Source organism: Micromys minutus (assembly GCF_963924665.1).
Source record: "Micromys minutus genome assembly, chromosome: 22".
NCBI classification, from domain to species: domain Eukaryota; kingdom Metazoa; phylum Chordata; class Mammalia; order Rodentia; family Muridae; genus Micromys; species Micromys minutus.
The window spans coordinates 46,073,520-46,094,694 of NC_137957.1; the positions used below are offsets into that span (position 1 = coordinate 46,073,520).

The 21,175-nt window shown below is 47.8% G+C and overlaps 1 protein-coding gene across 1 annotated transcript in view; it reads right to left on the reverse strand.

The window, feature by feature from the left end:
* NUAK1 (NUAK family kinase 1) overlaps positions 1-21,175 on the reverse strand; it is a 60,181-nt gene that overhangs the window by 12,248 nt on the left and 26,758 nt on the right. The window contains exons 2-4 of the mRNA XM_080935648.1: positions 18,662-18,782; positions 4,388-4,539; positions 2,575-2,640 (exon numbers count right to left, since the gene is read on the reverse strand). Coding sequence (XP_080791774.1) covers positions 2,575-2,640; positions 4,388-4,539; positions 18,662-18,782 — 339 coding nt within the window. The remainder of the gene's footprint in view (positions 1-2,574; positions 2,641-4,387; positions 4,540-18,661; positions 18,783-21,175) is intronic.

Sequence of the window (21,175 nt, forward strand, 5' to 3'; positions counted from 1 at the left end):
GCATCAAAGTCACTGCTCAGTTACATTTACAAACGAGCTGTTCTTCCAGGCTGCTGCCCCATTGTCCTCTATACAATTCCTCTCTGAATTCTGGTCATTCTTCTGCTCCATTAGGGAATTCTATGACTCCACAGGAAGCTATGCGCCTTATCACTTCTGGGACTACACCACGGGACCAAGAGGTCACCCTGTACCACAGAACCCAATCCCCAGGCTAGAGGCTCACATTCCAGACCTTGTAAAGACTACATTTAGTTCTGAGGGCTCCCGGTGACAGGTGGCAGGAAGAATCTGGACAGAGCCTCCCTGAGATCAATAGATGGTGTAAACCCTTAAAAAGGCAAGGGTCCAAATTTACAGCAGGCCGGACCACCACCACCTCCAGAACCATTTCCCAGCAGCTGGTTTCCCATGCATTTCCTCCTTCAGGGGCAGCCACTTAGGCAAGCTCTTAGGATGGACATAGCTGAGCACCATCTCGTTTGGCTGTATTTTTAGCAGTTTTCACATTTGTTGCAGATGCCTAGGACTGGGGATTGGCTACAGAAACTCTGAGAAAATATTAACTGGAGAAAATCAACAAACAGTAGACTGCTGCTCTTCTTCCTACTTAACAGGAGAGGCTATGTTCGATGGGTGAGAAATTTAACACAAGAGCTGTAACACAAACCTGGGCTGTCCAACTCCAGAGCCTCTACTTCCTGGAATGGACTCATTTGTAAACAGTTAATTCCAACAGTTTAATTCTGAACAGAGAGAATGCCTTGTAAAGGCTCCAGAAAGGTTCCAGAGCATGTCTGTGGCTGTTACTATTACCAATTTTGTTACTGAAGGAACTGGTGTGTGTGTGTGTGTGTGTGTGTTTCCAATGTCAAGGAGCAGGGAAGCCCCACAGCCCCACAAGTTGGCTCTTTGTTTTTTCTCTCTGTCAATACTGGGACTGAACCAAAGGCTTCATACATGCTTAGCAAGTGTTCTAAAATCTGGAACATATATCCCTAATCTGTATTTTTTTTTTTTTACTTGATCATTAGTGTTCCTTGTAGAATAATCCAGCCACTTGCCAGAAAGGGATTTGAGATTTCATTTCCTGTTCCTAAGGAGAACTGCTTCAATCCGTCATTTTCACCAGACTCTACAGACTGGACAGAAATACATAACTGAGGTCAACTCGTCTGAGTAGCAGACCACAGCGATGTGTCTCTAAAGGACTGCTCAAAGGAGGCACAAGACTAATGGTTGACAGCCATGTTCTACAAACCCTAAAACAGCTCTATCCTGCCAAGCAAGGACGTGGTCCATCACACACCCATTGACTGACAGCAACCAGAACAACGAAAGAGGAAGATGTGAGATTGTTGCTTTGCCTTGTTTAGGAACCAGGGTCCAATTGGAGGGTTACTGCAGTGCTGAGAGTCCTGAGGCCATTTCATAACAAAACCCATACCGCAAGCTCCATTTATTTTGAAATGCCGTTTGCTTATTTTTGCATCCGTGGTCTAAGGGACATTCAGAGTGCTCCCAAGGAGGCCCTTGAGCTCTGTAGAGCTTTCTCCAGCAACAGCAGCAGCAAACTCAGTCACTCGCTCTTTCTTTAAGACTGATTTATATTTCTAATCATGTGGGTATATGTGTCTGATAACGTGGTCCTGCACACATGCACAGGTGTCCTCAGAGGCCAGAAGAGGGTGTAGGGTCCCTGTGAGCAGCCCAACACAGACACTGTGAACTAAACTCTGTTTTTTTAGAAGAAGAGCAAATGGTCCTAACTGCCTGACCATCTCTCCAGCTTCCAACTCACCCTTTCTGAATTACCACCATTTTTACTCAGCTCTCAATCCCAAAACTGGTTCAAGTGTGAGACGGCGGGGAGGAAGAAGCAGAGATGTGGGGTAGGAAGTGTGGTAGCTAGGGAAGGGCTTCTAAAGGGGGTGTGAACTGTTTGCCTGTGGTCTCCGCACTAAGAAGCAAATTGAGGAGGACCATCTGCTCAAGGCCAGCCTCAGTTACATCACAACTTTGAAACAAGCCTGGGCCACATGAGACACTACCTCAAAGACAAAAAAAAAAAAAAAAAAAGTGGGGAGACTTCTAGGTTTAAAATATTCTGGGGCCCTTCTAGCACATTCTGCTGAGTGGTGTGAACTTACCTTTATATACCAGTATGTGTTATCTAATTTGTCTGTGTCTCGGTTTTCCTGTGTATATGTGAGTTATAAGATGAACAGTGCCCATCTCATATGCTGTCTGAAAGAGTCATTTGTGAGAGTATCAAGCACATGGGAACTAAAATGCATATAAAAATATGAGTGTTATTTTTACGGCAAGAATTTCAGATTGTGAACTTCCTGAGGGCAGGGACTGTGTGTGTCAGTCATTGTCCCAGCAGGGAGAAGACAGGTTGTAGGGGGACTCCTTACTGCCTGCTGAAGTAAACCGATGAACTTATTGCTGGGAGTCCTTCCCCAAGCCTACCCACCAGCAGAGGGAGCGGCTGCTTCAGATCCTGGCTATGGGGAATCACAGCCTCCTGACACGCCCACCCGCCACGCCCATGCTACAGTTGAGTTTTACCTTAATGTTGCAATTGTCATCCAGTAGTATATTTTCCAGCTTCAAGTCCCTGTGGACCACACCATTCTGCAATGAAAAAGAGGGAAAGAACTGAGCAGGAGCTCTTGAGATGACAGATGACAAGAGAACTCTGGGGAGGGGGGAAGGCAGGCCTGCCAGGCACAGGGAACAAGTCTGACAGATGAAAGAAATGCACCAGCTAGCCCCGGTGGTCTTCACCCCTACCCTTCAGGCCTGCCCTCACTGCAGGACAATCCCCAGACAGCAACCAGCCACAGGAGAGCATTAGTCACTTGCTGTGTGGTTAAAGGAAAAATGACTGGAATCCAGTCTCCCCCCCCAGAGCCTGAAAAGCAGCAGGGGGGTTCTTTGTGGGAATGTAATTCCGCTGTGTCTGAGACAGGATCTCACTCAGCTGGTGACTCTGAGCATAGAGCTCCAGGGACAGCCTGCCTGCCTGCCTGCCTGCCTGCCTGCCTGCCTGCCTGCCTGCCTGTCTGTCTGTCTGTCTGCTTGCATCCTCATGCTGGAAAGAGGCCTGACCCAGTGTCCTAAGCTTTGTCTTGGATACTTCCTAAGCAGCCAGCTAGAAAGACCTGACAGTCTCTCTCCACCCTGCAGGACTCAGGGCTGATGAAAAGGGTTGCAGGCCAGTGAGACATGGAACTAACTGCCACACCATGTGACTTTTTCATTCAGGCAAACTGGCCAAATGGGAGGCTGGAGAGCTGTCAGCCAGCTGGCGGGAAAGGACAGCAATGGGCTGAGAAGGGTCTGTCCAGCTACAGCACCGAGCCTGCTCAAGTCTCTTAGGGGTGGGTGGGCAAAGCCGACTGAACGAAGTGCTTGGGTCCTGTGTCGGAAGTGCATCGTGAGTGGGTTCCCAGCATCACGCGGCATAAATGGCTTCTGTGGAGGAAGCTGCTGTGTTGAGCAAACTGGAGAGCCTGCCATTTGACAGTTTCCAACATCTCCACGGCCACCAAGGAGTGAGAGATGACACGTATTGCTAATCCGAGTTCTTGGAGGTGTCCGGAGAGTCAGAAACGTCCCCCAAAACACGTCTCCCGGAGAAGAGATGTGGAGACCAGGAAAGCCGACTCTGTTTGGCTTTAAATGAAATACTTGGAGAAGTTTGTTTCCCATGGTCACATTCCTGGCTGACATGGGAAGATGGACCGAGTCTAAGAACATCCCATTCATACACAATCCACAAATCCTCACACTTGAGATAACGGAAATAGCCCGGGGTGCTGCCCAGTGTTGAGGGGAGGAGCCACAGAAGGCTTCCAGGTCTGAGCCTGAGAGTCTGTTCACAGAGAGGTCAACCCGAGGGTGTGGGTGTGCACATCTGTCACCCTAACCCTGGTCTCCAGAGACAGGAAGATCCTGGGGGCTCACTGGCAAGCCAGCCTAGTGAAATGGGCAAGTGAGAAACCCTGTCTCTAAAACTAAGGTGGGAAGTGACAGGGGACACCTGACAATGACCTCAGGCCTCTACATACACACTCACTCGTGTGTGCACACACACACACACACACACACACACACACATACACACACACACACACACATACACACACACACACACATACACACACACATACACACACACACACACATACACACACACACACATACACACACACACACACACATACACACAGCACGGGATTTGAATAGGGGGATTTTTCTCATCCTAATCTGAAATGTCTCCACACGCGTCACAATGAACTAACCAAGGCTTTTATGTCAAAGCTGTCATGAGGTGCTGGCAAACAGCCTGTACCTGACGCGGCAGGCCCGGCCATACCTTGTGGCAATAGTGCACAGCAGACACAATCTGCCGGAAGAAGTGTCGGGTCTCCCTCTCACTCAGGCGTCTCCGCTCGCTGATGTAATCATATAGCTCCCCTTTGCTGGCGTATTCCATGATGATCACAATCTTATCCTTGTTCTCAAACACTGTGGGGGGCAGGGAGAGAAATAAACAAACATTCTGTTATCCAGCCGGATCAGTGAGGACCTCGGAGATGGAGCAAGGAAGACCATGGAGATGTCACTGCGCCACATGGGGCTCGGGAAACACGCTGCAAATCTATGCATTCAACATCGAAGGGGCCTGGGACAGTGGTAGCTTCACCGTGTCCCTGCCCTGTCCAGTTAAGTCTTTTTTGCAGGACCCCACTCCCATTAACAAGACCATCTCTCCCCGGTGCCCTCCCACCTCTGCTTAGTTCTCTGTAGAGAGAAGACAATCAAGGAACTGGGAAGACGGAAGCGCTTGCTGCCCGGATGGGAGGCCCTGAGTTCAGAACCCTAAAATCCAAGCAAAAAAAAACCAAACACAACAGTATGACAAGTCTGTGATCCCAGTGATCCTATGCGGGGACAGAGATGTGGAGACAAGGAGGGTCCCCAGAAGCTCCATGGGCCAGACTGGCTTACACAACACCAAATAAAAGACTGTTGGGAACAAGGTGGATCTGGAAGGCTGAAAGCAGAGGTTGTTCATTGTCGGACATGGCTCACATGCACACACATGCACTTTATAGATACACACACACACACACACACACACACACACACACACACACTGTCCAACATGGCTCACATGCACACACATGCACTTTATAGATACACACACACACACACACACACACACACTGTCCAACATGGCTCACATGCACACACATGCACTTTATAGATACACACACACACACACACACACACACACACAAGCTGCTACTGTTGCTGCTGCTGCTGCTAGTCATCAACCATCGGATGCCAGGGTACCATGTCCCTGGCAAAGCTTCTTGGCCCCATCCTTTGTATCTCTTTGCTAGTTGAACTGGCCAGTTTTCGAACTCTGCATTTCGCTTCCTACACCACCGACGGGCCCTCCTTAGACTGTTCCGCTCATTTCAAACATTACAGCCCACGCCCAGGGAATGCTCGAAATTTTACCATTCCAAGAGGATGGTACAAGTCTGACGAGGATGGCCCTGGGTGCTGGAAGACGTTCGGAGCCTGCAGCCAGATGCTACTTCCAAGGTCAAGTGAGGATCCACTCACGGAGGCGGCTTCCTAAACAGCTCACCAGAACCAACTTAGCTCTGACTCCGGGCATAACCAGGGAGCCCCAGAGCCAAGCCTGGGATGGAGTCAGGACCCCTGAAGCCCTCTGGAGCTGGATGTCCCTTCCTGCAGCCCAGCGCCTTCTCACCCAGCCTCCACGATGTTTGTCCAGACCCTCTTGCTGCTCTCCAGCTGTTAGGATCAAACTCTCGGGGTGCCACACAGACACCCAAGGCAAGCACCCAGGGGCAGAAGAGAAAAGGCAAGAAAGACAGAAGGTTCTAGGTGCCCGGCTTCACTTCAGCCATTCACTCCACCACTGCAGAGCCTTAATCCAGGCTGCCACGTAGGATGCCTTTAGCTGTCTGGATGTACATCCTTCCTAGAAAATACAGAGGGAGCCCTGAACCCTCCATCTGCCCGCCTGTACCTCCAACACACAGAAAGAGCTGTCAGTCACTCACATTCCTCACATGCACACACATTCTGCTGACTCCACCTCCCTTCTCTGCCCCTGCCTCACCCCTACCTATCCCGGAGTTCATCAGTAGATCCTTCACTCATACATTATCTGCCCAGCACATGCCTTCAGCCTCTAACACCCTGGCTCAGCCCTGCCTCGCCGTAACTTATTTCCTGGTCCCGCATCCATCTTTCTCTGCCTGGACTCGGAGCTTAGGCTGGGAAAGCTAAAACCCAGCATTCTGTCCTTGCTGTGTGTGACTCTAGGAAGTTGCTTACCTTCTCTGTGTTTCTGTTACATCAAATGCAGGATAGAAATGATATTAGAATATCTTGTTTCTCAGGGCTGTTGGGAGAACGGGCTGATAGAAGGACGGTAGATGCTTAGAACCGAGCCTGAATGCACAACCTTCAATCCCATTGGCTGTTATTGTTTATCTTAATATTATTAAACCCCCAGGGCCTGGCACTGAGGCAAACACGCACATTCAATGAGCAACCGAGTTAGCTGGAAGCTGACTTCGGCCTGGGCTCCCTGCCCTCCCACACTGTCATTGCTGGCTAGAAGTCCTCCCTCCCCCCTGTCCCTTTTTGGCTCCTTCCAGTCCAGCCAACTCTGTCTGATAAAATGAAGACGGTAGGAAGGTAGCAGGAGGGAGAGGGGACAGCCAGATAAAACTGGCTGCTTGGGAGTCTGCTGGCTCCTAACAGGGTTTCATCCTGAACTGGACTTTTCATTAGCTCTGGGAAGTGGGAAGGCTTTGGGACATATGGCTGCACACGAGAGGGAGTGATATACACACCCTTGGGAATCAGCTGGCTTCCTAGGTTTGCTTGCTTGTTTGTTTGCTTGTTTGTTTGTTTGTAGGTAGGGAGAAGGAAGAAAAAGGTGCTTTGACACACACACAAATAAACAGACTATGAGTCATCCTCAAAGGAGACTGAAACTCATCTGAATATTTAGGGCACTCCTCCCTGCAGACGGGACCTTCAGAGGCTGGCTCCTCCCTATTCACCTGTGCACTGTGACAGGTACTTCTGCAACTACTGCAGCCACAGCCTGACACTCTGGGTCCATCCACCTGTGTCACCCCCCCCCCACACACACACACACATACACACACACCCCGGCTTCCAACTCTTCCCTGTCACTCCACGGCAATGTTTGAGATGCAGAACAGCTGCAAAGACTCTGCTTCCTGGAGCAGGGATCCCGCAAAGCACTCTGGGGGAAAAAGGACTTGGTGACTAAACAGATGAAATATTTGGAAAGTGATCGCACCTGGGCTTGGCTGCCTTTGGACAGTAGGCTTTTCTCTCAGGTTCTGCAGGTGAACGGGGCACTTCCAAGTCCCTACTCACACCCAGAGGAAGGGCTCTGCATCCGGGACAGGCAATACTGGATGCCTGGGACAGTATCTGAATGAGATCTTGCTGTCATGGGCCGTCACACAGAACTCTCCGTGTGGTCAGGCCTGGCTACAGGGTACCATCTGCACCTTTAGTAGGAGGCAGGCCAGGTTCACAGCCAACGCCTGAATATCCCATTAGATGAGCTAACTGCCAGAGAGAATTCCGCATTGGGAGAACATAAGGACCTGTCAGGGAGGCTGCTGAAGCCTCCAGTTACTCAACAACAGCACCAAGTGCTGTAGGCCTACTAAGTGGCAGCCCTGTGCTAAGAGGCATTTTGTGTGAATGCTGTCATGTGGGTGTGGCCCTTTAGGCCTTTTTTATTTTATAGAGAGGAACAGCTGGGATAGCAAGGCTCAGAACAGTCACTGTGATTACAGAGAACCCAAGTAGGGCAGGAAGATCAAAGTTCAGCCTCTGTTACCCTCCATATACACTAATCCCTCCGGCCTGACTCTCATCAAGCATCATCAAGCAATGAGGCTGACGGAGTTTGGGGACAGAATCAGAGAGCTGACTTCAGCACTGTGCCTCAGTGCTTGAACCATTCCCCCTCATTTCAATCTCTCAGTGCAAGATGCCCGAGACTTTCCTTGCCGATGTGGTTCTGTGTACCATGCATCTCACAGCTTCCCCAGACGCTCAGGGTCTTCCAGCAGGAAGGAGCCACAGATGACCTTACTTTTCCCAGCATAGCCCAGCATTCATAATGGCTAAGGTCTAGGTCTTGGGAATCAGCACCGAGGAATGACTGGCTTCTGCATCCTAGGCCTGAGGCTCCCTACCCACGATTAAGGTCACTAGCAGAGAAGCGGTAGGCATCTTTGTGATCATTCATCTCACAAAATGGGCTGTTCCCCTTGAGCACTTTTTACAACTGGTTATTTATAAGCCCAGAAATCTTGTCTGTGTTTACATTATTAGTCACCGAGCAAAAGCTTACTTTCCATCACTTGGGAAGGGTTTCCTTTCTGAAAAATGAAAGCCTGTGTCTCTTGGCCAGACACTTTTACCCAGAAGCCTGGTGGCTCCGAGATGGTAAGGAAAACTGTGGCCCTTGACATGCCTGCCAGGCCTACCAGGAAACTGCAGGCCCTGAATAGAAACTTAGCTCAGCTTGAGTCAACCCATTGCACCATGCCAGGACCCTGTGCGGCCCAGCCGGGTTTCAGTAAAGCAACGGAGCCAAAGAAAGCACCTACTATGTGGATGGTATTGGAGATAATTAAAAACTATGTGGCCAAGTCAAGAGAGGGAGTGAAGATAGACTGAGGAGAAGAAACACCGCACATGAGAAAAGCAACAGTCAGCAGCCTCTGCCAGGCCCCAGGGAAGGAGAAGCAAGAAGAGGAATGGGAACGAAATGCTAGGAAAGGTAGCCAATACATACCCAGGAGAAGCTCCTGAGCAGTCAGGCAGGTGTGTAAACATTGCCAAAGCAACAGGAAATAGGGAAATGAAGGCCAGAGAAGCATCTGGAATCCTGGACCTCCAAAACAGCCCAAAACTCACCCTCTTCTTCCCTCTCTCTTCACCAGTGACTGCATGTCACAGACCCAGCACTGTCAGACCACAGTGATCCCATGAAACCAGTACAGGAACTATAGATTTTAGACTATCTGCATCTACATAATTACATACATGGGACCCCATCTGAGAAGCACTTGTATTTCATATACATCTAGTACAAATAGGCAGAAGGCATCGGTGCTGGTTAGTTGACACAAACTCAAGAGACACCAGGGAGGGACCCTCAGTTGAGCAATTACCTTTATCACATTGGTCTTTGGGTGTGTCTGTGGGTATGTGGGCGTGTCTGTGGGTATATTGGTGAGTGTGCCTGTGGGCATGCCTGTGGGTGTGTCCGTGGGTATTTCTGTGAGTGTCTGTGGCATACCACAGAACGACCAGGCACGTCCCCTTTCCTCTATCAGTGCCTTGCTCCTTCCCAGAAACCACCTTAGATTACTTTTCTTGCTTTCTGTTTGTTTCTATTTCAAGGGAGAGAGTGGTGGACTGGTTGCTATAGCAACAGCTGCATCGCCACATTAAACCTGAATTTTATCAGACCCTCGTTCTGACAGCTCACTTCTGACTCTCACAAGCACACTCACTGCAAAGCTCCTAACGATTCCCCTCGGCTGCCCCCAAGGTTAATAACACAGCTTGCATGGCTTGAGAAAGTGCACAATGTAAAAACTCTGGCTGGGAAAAACACTCTGGAGGGGGCATCTCAGGATTTTTAACCATCCACAGGCCATTTCTGAGACAAATATACACCAGGCCTCTTAGCAGGAAAGTAGGGTGGGGGTCAATTTACAGGATGCTCTGGATGGAGGCAGGTGGTTCTCGAAAATGGAAAATTTCTTCCTGTGGAAATAAAAGATACCTTTGTGGATCACATGGTTTTAAGCAAAAGGAGAAAGGGTTAGCAGACTGGTTGGAGTTCTCAGTATGCGTTGGATTCTGTCTGTCTAGGGTACCTCTGCGTACACCACACAGTGTGCCCTTACTGATGTCTTCAAATGCCAGAAGCACCTTTCCACTCCCCGGGGCGGGGGGAGGGGTGGGAGAACACTTGCTTTTATTAAAGACGAGGAAGATTCTCACAGGAACCCCCAGCCTGCTTTTCATTTCAGAAAGACAAGAATCTTTTCTTGAAAGAGTCGGCTGCCACCTAATTAGTCACTGAGTCAGTACAGGACTAATTCTTCAGAAGTATATTCCCAAGAACTAAATTGCAAATACCTCAGGGGCCCACAGCTTTACAAAATAGTCCTGTGAAGTCTGCAAGCCCTCCCCCCCAACCCCACAGTCAGGGTGAGAAAATACCGCTAGACTAAAAGCTCCCATTGTCAATGGGGTGGTCAGAGCTGAATCACGGTCAGGCATTTCCCAGTTTGGACAATGAAGGCTTTTTGGCTCGCACTTGTCTTACAATTCACCAACACGGGGCATGTTGGCCGGTAGCTTAAGGAGAACCATACCCAGCCTGGCCACCCACCCAGTCCAGAGGTAGACTTCACGGAATCCAGAAGGAGTCAAAGAATAACTGGGTGTAGTGGTGAATCGGGAGACTGGGCTTACAGAGACCTAGGCTCAAAAAAAAAAAAAAAGAAAAGAAAAGAAAAAAGAAAATCAAATAGATACTGGAAAGAGGGGTCATACCAAACTCTAGGAGGGCAAAGGAAGGCTAAGATAGAGGGAAGACAGGTCAAGGGCATCAGCCTGCACTAGGCACTGAACTTCAGCTCCCTAAATGTGCCTGGGGAAGCGGGGGCATCTGCATCTCCATGGCAACTTAGCAGGGCTCTGAGGTGGAACTGGCTCCATAGGTACTGCCACAAATTCAGCACATGTGTGCAAACACACACACACACACACACACACACATACACACACACCAAAGAAAAAGAGGGTGAGGGGAGTAAGGTGGGGAGTGCCTACCAGTCACTATGACACATGAGTTACAGTCAGTCATTACCCCTGCTAACAGATCTGAATGCCCACAACCACCCCAAGTAGAAGGAAAGGCCTCCAGACTGACAGTCCATTTCCTAAACAAGTACAGGGACCCAGCAGGAGGCTTGGCTGGGGGGACTTGGCTCACCAAAGCCAGCCACCTGACCAAAGAAGAGAAGACAGAGTCAGTGCCCTCCCTCCACTGTAGCTCATGAGTAACCAGCCCACTGAGCTTGTTACTCTCAGTGTGGCCTCACTGTGAAGACGGGGTAGCAAGCACTGTGGTGTAAGAAGGAAGGCGAGCACGGGTGAGAGCCAGGGCTGCAGAGCTCCACAGGCAGAACCGGCCCACAAGTGCACATATCTGTACTGGTGTGTGTGTGTGTGCCTGTGAGTATGTGCGTATGTGTGTGTGTGTGTGTGTCTGTCTGTCTGTCTGTCTGTCTATCTGTCTATCTGTGCTGTGTGTGTGTGTGCTTAAGAGACAGAGACAGACAGACACACAGAGACAGGAAGACAGACCGAGACAGACCGAGACAGTCAGACAGACAGACTGACAGATGGACAGACAGATGAGATAGCAATGATACAGGAAGTGAGTTCTCTTGTACATACATCAGACTCCGGTGGTTCCCCTGAAAAGTCAAGTGCACGTCTCTCCCTTCCTTCCTCCATCCATCCCTCTTTTATTAGTGATTTTTGTTATAGGATACATGTATGTGTGTGTATCTATGTGTGGCTGTGAGCTTGTGAGTGTGGTGGAGTTATAGACGGTTAACAGCTACACCATGGAGGTGCTGGGAACCAAATGCAGGTTCTTGGTGGGAGTGAGAAACGTTGTTAAGCACTGAGAAATCTCTCTATCCCTAAGCCCAGCTCTCTTAACCAGGGCCACTGTTTCAGTCCGTGGTTGGAAGCTGGCCGTCAGTGTGACAGTACAGTGAGTCTGGTACCACAACAACAATAACAACCACAACAACAATAACAACAACACAAATAACAGTTACAGAATAACCTCTCTGTCAGAATTCATGGAGGTACTAGAGAAAGGCACAAATCCTCCAATCAAAAAGTCCCTAAGGCCTTCCTTAAGACCACACTTGGAAGGTCACGACCCTTCCTTCCTAAATGCATGTTCTTGATGGTATAAGCAAATGATTAAATGACTCCAGTTCATCTCAAAAGGCCCTGTATTAAACACAATATAGTTTCATTTATTCTTCTTTATAAAAAAATCAGCTTCAAGTGGCATTATTTAAAGCACTAGAAAATATTGAATTGCAGGAAACTCAAGAGGGCGAGGCAAGAAAATCAGGGAGAAACATTTGTTTTTTGTTTGTTTTATTTCTAATCTCCGGCCTCTAGAGAAAAAAAAAAGTGGCTTGGATGTAATCAAATGAAAATAATACACTTGAAGGTCAAGGAGCTAATTTCACAGGAAACATTTAAAATGTGGTTGCACTGTGATCAACTGAGATGCTCACTCCTACAGTTCGAATGAGGTGAGCCCTAGGGGACTGGTGACCAGAGATGGGCCATGCAGTTGGGCCCAGCCTGAAAGGATTTCACTTGGAACTCATGGGGCTGGCAGCAGAGGAGTAAAGTAAATCAATGCCCAGCAATTCGCCATAGGTTTGAAAGAGTAAAAATAGAAGCACAACGCACTGCTTTGCCTAGCGCAACAAACGGTCTCATGGTGCTCTGAGGTCCCTGAGGAGGGTGGTATCCACATGCTTTACAAAGTCAACCCAAGACTAAAGGTGTCACTCGCTGCTCTTTGGTGACTTTGGCCTTTTGTGACTCTTTGATGACAGATGATTATACCAAGACTGGTTGTTGTTGTAAATATTAAGTAAGGTTCTGTTCTGTTGCTACCAGCCCCGGTGTTCTCACTCTGAGGGAGCCACTCCAGTGTGGATCTGAATCACAATCCCCTAAGTAAGTTCTCAAGCCTGGTACCCACACATTTCATTCCAGAGGCCCATGTGCCCTCACCTCGAGAGGACAACAGAGCTGGAACTGCACACTCCAGCTGCCCCTCAGCCATTGCTTTCACACACTGTCCTCCACAGCCTGGTAAAGTCATGACTCAACAATCAATAACTTATCAAACAGGTTTATATGTTAAATTTTCAATCCACAATCCCTCTACACAATAAACTTACAACCAGTGAACAAAGGTAAAAACTGCCCACCTAGATAAGATAAATTGACCCATAGAAACCCTTAGAAATAATCATAACAGCTTTATCCATCTAGAGATGTGACAAGAGAAACATCCACGTCTGCTTCCATGTTGCCTCCTGTCTAATCTCCTGTTTTCTCCTCCTCTTCTGCTTTCCCAAAAGTTTGTTCCGCCCACTCTCTACTGTCCAATCATGTATCACCTTGACATCAACCTACAACTGGTTTCAAGAGCAATGTTTATTGTCCTCTTGGTTTCAGAGGTCACCCCATGTTTCTCAGCCTGACCAATTTAATCAGAAGCCTTGGGGTTAAGGGGCAGACTACTGAGTCACAAACTTCCACAGGAGTATCCACGTTCACCTAATATGAAAACTCATGGACCTGGGTAGTATGGTCTCACCCTACCCCCTTCCCCAATAAGTTTCTATCCAACCAGAGGGGCATCTCACGTAGCCCTAGGTAGCATAGCTGTAATGACCAGACAAAGGGACAGCTCAGTGGTAAAGTGCTTGCCACATGAGCACGAAGACTGAAATTTGAATCCCCGGAACCCATGTAAAAGCCAAGTGGCCATGGGTCCTGTCTGTATTTCCAGTATACAAGAGATAGAAATAGACTCAAATCAGGGGGCTCTGAGTTTGAATGACAGACCCCACCTCAATATATAAAGTGGAAAGTAATCAAGGACAACTAACATCAACCTAGGACACACACACATATGCACACTCACACATACACACTCACACATGCATGCACACACACAAATACATACATGCACACACACATACACATGATGAACACATACATGCACATACTACACATACAATACAATAAAAAACAATTCTCCAGTGTTTACTAAGCTGACCCCAACACATGCCTAGCAGTCCTGTTTATTTGCACATGTAATCCTATAGTAACAATGACGTCATCCATAGTGCCTTATGGTAAGAACACAAAGATTATTTGAGAACTCAGGCTCCTACGTCTTCTCCAGAACAGCAGGGCTCACAGGCAGGGCAGGAGATTGCCGTGATTATAAAAAGAGAAGTTTAACTGTTTCATTCCTTCATTTTTTAAAGTTTAACTAACAATCATTTTTTTAAACACTCTTAATAAAGAGAAAGATAAGCTGGGCAGTGGTGGCACACACCCTTAGTCCCAGCACTAGGGAAGCAGAGGCAGGTAGATTTCTATGAGTTCAAGGCCAGCCTGGTCTACAAAGAGATCTAAGACTGCCAGGACTAGACAGAGAGACCCTCTCTTGAAAACCCAAAAATAGATAGATAATAGATAGATAGATGATGATGATAGATAGATAGATAGATAGATAGATAGATAGATAAGATAGATAGATATAGGCAGACAGACAGACAGAGACAGACAAATCTATTGTAGGTAATGAATACCAAAATAAGCCTTTCTGTGTGTTTCAGGAGACAGGATTCCCTTTACCTAAGATGAAAGGAATGAAGGTCAGCCCTCTTCAGCACGTGAAAACATAATGATCCAGTGAAATGATGTCATCAGACTCAGCCAAGAAGAGAGACTTCCAGAACCCCAACAGACAGCATGCATTTGAGGACCCAGACTTCATGGCCCCCACTCCCCACCTTTCTGCTTTCAAATGTGGTACAACGACCAGATGGGAGGCTGGATTCCCAAGCCTTTTGCTGGGCAGTAAAGGTATTAGTCTCCAGAGGGTTTGCGGACAGGGTTGCCTAGGCTTTCAAAGGGGAAGTGGGGGTGAGACAGGCAGCCTTTGATGTCTGAACTCAGTCCTGAAATCAGAACCGCAGACAAAATCCAGTTTTATCTCTTTCATTCTAGGCGGCCGAGCTGAAAATTCCTGTACTTCCCCTTTCTGCGGTTTTTTTCCTGTTGTCAACTGCCTCCCTGCTGAGAGAATGGAGTCCCTCTGAGTGGAAACCAGGGGTCCACCCTGAGGTGCTGACTGAGATTTCTCCCTGAGATTAGGTTACCCCAGCATCACACACTAGAAAACCCACTCCTCTTCCCTCATTAACTTAGCAATAGAAGCCGGTGACGGTTTGCATCCACTCACAGTAGACACATTTGAGGGTAAGTCACCCTCGCCAGAGAGAGTCAACAGGACAGTTCACCCCAGAAGCTGCTTCTGGAAAGATGTAGTTTATGATGCAGCAAATAGCAGAGCTGATTCGCCGAAGTCACCATTTCTCAGGCCTGAGAGTAAAGAGCTTAGAACCACCTGAGCACACAGGGGTGGGCCTCGAGCTTCTTCTCCAGATTATGGGCAGGAATGCTGTCGAGCATCCCCACTTGTGCTCCCATTGCCTGCAAAGCCCAGCTCTCCCAAAGGCTTCGACCCAGCCTGTAAGGCTCATCTCGCCCAAGTCAGCCAGACAGGGCCACTGTTCAGCTCGTACATCTCCCCTTCTTGCATGTCACCTTTTATAAGGAGTGGAGCTTGCATCCTTTGCTCTGTATTTTAAGGGTGATGGGGCCTTGGGCACAGTGGGTACTTTAGAATGCCATTTTCCCCTGGGATGATAACGCTCTAATAGCCCTCAGTGCCAAACAAGATGCCCCTTCCCTTGGGAGAACCCAAAGTTCACTCAACTGGGCGAGGCACATTATTGGTTTGTCAGGCTGCAGCCAGTGGTGTTGGTGGATCTGTGTGTGTGTTTGTCTGTGTGCAGGTACACACTGGCACAGATACGTGCTCACAGACACGTGCTCATGAAGATGTGTGCATAGAGCGCTTCTAAATGTCCATATTGAAAAAGAAACTGTCAAGTGTTTTAACAGCACCAATTCACTTGGCTAATGCTCAAAGGACCCCTTAGGCGATCCACTAAGCAAATGAGCGCGTGTACGAGTGTCCACACTCTGCACAGGCTCCTGGCTCACCGGTCATCCCTCAGTTTCCAGAAAAGACACCCCTCAGTCTGTGCATGGTAGACCTGTACCCAGTCTCCCATCCTTGCAGTCCCTCCCCTCTGTCCCCTGCTGCCTCGACCCTCCTCTGCCAAACATCAGGCCTGAGTGGGTAGTGAGGTCAGGAAAACCAAAAGGCCAGTCGAAGTGGCCACAGAGCCAGCAGGGCAAGGGACGAGGTCAGAAAGCAGGGTGAAGGCACGGCAGGATTAAAAAATGCAGTCAGGGGGGCTCCAGTGTTAGGGCCGCCAGCCAACTGTGAGACCGGCTAGATTGTGTCCCCTGCTCAAAACTCAGGCTGAAGTCCTAAGGTGCTCTGTACATCAAGATATGGCCCTAAATGTCCTCCCGGAGATAATTAAGTTTAAGCAAGGCCCTTGGCATGGACCCTAGTCTAGCTCGGCCAGAGGAATGGCTCTTGCACAGGCTATAAAGAAGACTCTCTGAAGATGAAGTGAGAAGGTGACCTTCTATGTGCCCAAGGGAGAAGAAGCTGGAGACAGCTCTCAATGTCATCAGCTTAAGCTTCAACTTTCAGTCTTGAGAATGAAAGGAAACAGGCTTTTCCCTTTTGAAGCCGCCAGCCTGCGGAGCTGCATTAGGAGAGCAAACTAGCACACCCAACGAGTCATTGTTACCCTTCCAGGGTCTCAGTGTCCACATCTACAAAATGGGGACATTTGACCTGCCCAGCACACAGATTTGCAGCGGGGATCCGTGGGGAAGTCGATGGTCCCCAAGTTTGCTGAGCCTAAAGACTGCCTGGCCCTACCTCTAGTGTGTTCCATTCTGTGGTCCCCGATGAGGACCTGACACTTGTCTTGATTCATCTCTAAATGATGCTGGGGCTGTCGCTGTCGCTGTCGACCGGGTCACTCTAGAGGCCACTGCAAGAGGTGTATGTGACTGGGTGAGAGAAATGGCTCAGTGGTTAGGTCTACTGTTCTTACAAAGGACCCAAGTCTGACCCCTTCTTTGGCCTCCATGGGCTCTGCACTCCCAGACATATACCACACAAATAAGAGTTATGTCATTAAAAATTAAAATAAAAATATTTTAAACTCCATCTGAAAGGATATCCAAAAATAAAAAATAAAAAGTTGAAAAGGCACTGTTGACTTTAGTAACGAAGAGAAACAAACAATGAGATCAATTTTTAAAAATGATTTTTAAAAATCCAGGGCCACCATCTTAATTCCTTTACCTGATACATTTTAATAGATTAGATATGAAAAGGAAGTTCATTTTTTTCTGACTTAAACCACGTATTTGAAAATATTCTGGGGAGGTCAGGGTGATGGCACACACCTTTAATCCCAGCTCTCAGGAAGCAGAGGCAGGAGGATTTCTGTGAGTTTCAGACAAGTGAGACCCTGTCTCACACACACACCCCTCCGAGAAAACTAATAATATTTACATTAATCTATTAATGTATTTTAAATGTATTTAAATTTTATTCACATATTTGCATATATTCGGGAAACATTTGGAGACAGTAAGTTTTAAAGCAGTACTTTTTCATGAGAAAATAATCAGAAATGAATGTATAAGTGGAGGTCCATAAAACCTTTTTTATAACAACCAGAAATCTGGAGTAACAGTAATGTTTGACAAAATAAATAAATAAATAAATAAATAAATAAATAAATTATGGTATGCCCCTAGTAAATGAAATATTATAAACCCTTGTAAAATGTCATTATGGGAAATCTTTATTGACACAGATATACATGGTGTAAATGAGCAAAGCTAGCAAAAGAGCCTGAACTGTATAATTTAGCCCCAAATAAAAACCACATAAATATATAGAGAAATTAATTTTTAAAAAAAAGTTAAGAATTATTTGTCGAAATGTGAACAGTATCTGGATGTCAGCCTCTGTCGTAATGGACAGACTTATGTGATGTATTCTACAGAATATGCAGGCTGGTGCTATGGGAGGCTTAGACACTCCACTTCTTCCTGTAAAGACCCAAAGCTAAAATGAAGCACCAGCACTTTTACAAGCTTTCCCCTGCCCTGTGTTTTATGGACACCAGCCACAAGTCTCCACGTGGGAAGGCTCGGTGGCCTTCCTTCTCCATGCCTCCTCCGGTTGCGTTTACTTCCAATTCAAAGACAATCGTGTGTTAGACCTGTTCATCCCAGCATGGCCATTAGGTTTGAGGGCTGGCGCTGGAAATGTGCCCACAGTTACTGGTCACCCAGCAAACAGCCTTTAAAAAAAAAAAAGAAAAAGAAAAAGAAAAAGAAAGAAGAAACCTGTCTTTCTCCACTACGGGCTTTCAGTTAAGACAGGTTACTTAGCAACAGCTAAAGCCAAGAGAGAAGATGGCGGGGGGTGGGGGGGAGGTGGGCAAAGATGTTTTATGACTCAGATGAGCTGCCCTATGTGTATCGGGTTGCATTCAACATAACCAGATAGGAGATAACGTTTGGCTATTTTTATATCGTGAAGCAAAATATTTGGCTCCTGCCCAGAAGGGCAATTACCTCAAAGTCTTGGCAAGGCCCCTGCGGTATGTGAAGCAGTAACTAATGGAAAAGTAGGGGAAAGAGAGTCACTGACCTTCATAAATACTGATGATATGAGGATGGTTGAGGGATGACATGATCTCAATCTCTCGTCTGATGTGAACCATGTCTAGCTCGTCCTTAATTTTGTCCTTACGGATGGATTTTATAGCAACCTATAAAGTCAGGAAATGAAATGTTACTCAGAGAACTAAACAGAAGCAAATCAGCCATTGTTGGTGGGGGTAGAAAAATAAATGCAGATGTTGCTTGTTGGCCAAACTGACAAAGACCACAACAGCTCCAGAACAACCCCTGCAATGCCTTCCACTTATACACAGCCCAGGGTTTGGGTCTTCTTCTTCTTCTTCTTTACGCAGTGTCTGTTTAACCAACTGTAGTTCATTTATTCTGGGAATCCCAATCGATCCTTTAGGGGGAAAAGGTTGAGGTGGCTTCGCAGGGTGACTGTGATTATGGGAGGTAATTCTAAGCATTTAGTTCCTTGTGAAGCTGAGACAAAGACTTAAAGAGAAAAAAAAAATCACTGTGTGGCCAATTCCAAAGCCAGTCCAGACTTCAGCTCCTCTCTGAGGATCTCACCTAGGCTCTGTTTACACATTTCCTTATAATGTGTAAACCCTTCCTCCATCCTCCTCTGACCAAGGAACACACCATTACAAAGTGTCTGAGACAAACCAGAACAAAGCAAACAAGGTGACAGCTTCTCCCTGTGCCCAGTCCATCAGTTCCAAAAGATCCAAGAGCCCTTGAATCCAAGTTGGTAGAGAACAGCCAGGCCCCGTCCACAGACTCCTCAGACAGGAAAAGAAGACATCAGACAGTAACAGGAGCCTAATGAGGAAACAGACTTCTGGATCTGTCTCTGTTCACAAACAAGTTGGCAAGGGACAGAAACAGGGAGCCTACCAGGCACTGGAATGCCACACTGTAAGTCTACTTAGTTCTCCCAAATGTGTCCTCCCAGCCTACTTTCCTCACATGTACATCCTATCCCAAGTGACAGGCAGCCAGCCCATCCCTCTAGGTAATAAGACATGGTGTTATCTGCAAAAGAACAAGTTCACGTGAGAAGCAGTCTACACCTGACTACACCTTCACAGGTGATACCACAAGGTGGCTTCCAACCTATCACAGCAAGAACAGTCCCACATCCCTGAGCAACTTCAACTTCTGCCCTGCCCAGCTCCTGTCAATGATAAATAGAAAAATATCACAATAAAACACATCTACCTGAGATCTCACACAACACGCACATACATACACAGACACACACACACACATACACACACACACACATGCACGCATCACACTACACACACACATACACACACTAAAATAAATGGATAAATAAAAGTATTATGAAAGGAGGGAAAAGTTAAATGCCCAACAGCCATCTAAGAATGATCTCTGAACTCTCTGACATTCTGTCCCCATTTGGTGATCAAAAGTGGTTCAGCCATAACACACAGGAAGCACAGTGGGGGACCCAGTAGAAGCACTGTCCTCCTTAGCTTCTGGGTGGACCCTGGCGCTGGTTAAAGAAAACTGCACAGAGTAGAATGAGCCATCCAGCTCCAGAGACCCTTGTAACTACAGTGCCAGGCTCAGAGCTACCCGGCCTCTCGTGCCAGCCCCATTCAGTAAGCAGCCAGAAGAGCCTCCTCTGCTGTGTCAGATGGAAAACCAGGACTAAGGAGCTCTATCTTGGCTGAGTGAGGCCTATATCCTGGGAGCGAGCTGATTTCTGGATGAAACAGACAGTGAACACACACAGGCCCTGGAGGATGTGGGTGGCTGCTGGACCAACTTCTACATTCCTTCAAAAACTAAAGATGGGCCAAGGTCAGAAACCACCCCTCTGGGTGCGCAGCAGGCTGAGCTTGGTCTCAAGGAAGCCCAACTGTCAGATCACGATAGTGATGCATTCCTTCATCATCCGGGGTCAGGGAGGTAAGGTCATTCTAACATGTAAGAAAATGAGCCCAACTGTCCATTCCCTGCAGAAGTCCAGCGATGGGCCAAGAGTCTCATGGTGCCCCTGCCAAGGCAATGCTTCCAACTGGGCATTAAAGGAAAACGTCCACATTCTCATCAAGCCCCAGTCAGCACAGCAGAAACTCAAAGGGCGCCACAATCATTAAAAACCAGGGTGACTGTCCCTCCGACCGAAACCTCTCTGGGAACACAATGCATCTTCCATTGAAAACGCCAGGGGTCCATTTCTGTTCCCATTGCAAATGGATGGGAAGTCTGGGGAAACAAAAGCCAGGGACCACCGAACGGAGTGTAGCTGCCAAGCAGAGGCTGGCCTCCACTGTAGAGATGACCCCTCCAAGGTCAGCCAGCTAGTGCAAACCAGAAAACAATCACAAGAATCCGAAAGTCAGAACTCACTAAGCATCTAACTCTGTGTGCAGAGACACTGCATCCCTCTAGTGCCAGCCTCTGCGGCGTGCCTTCCCTCCAACTGGTCCAGCCACATCACTCCCTCTAGACCCCTCCCCCTCTACCCCTTCAGGACACTAGACAACAACCGACCTCCTCT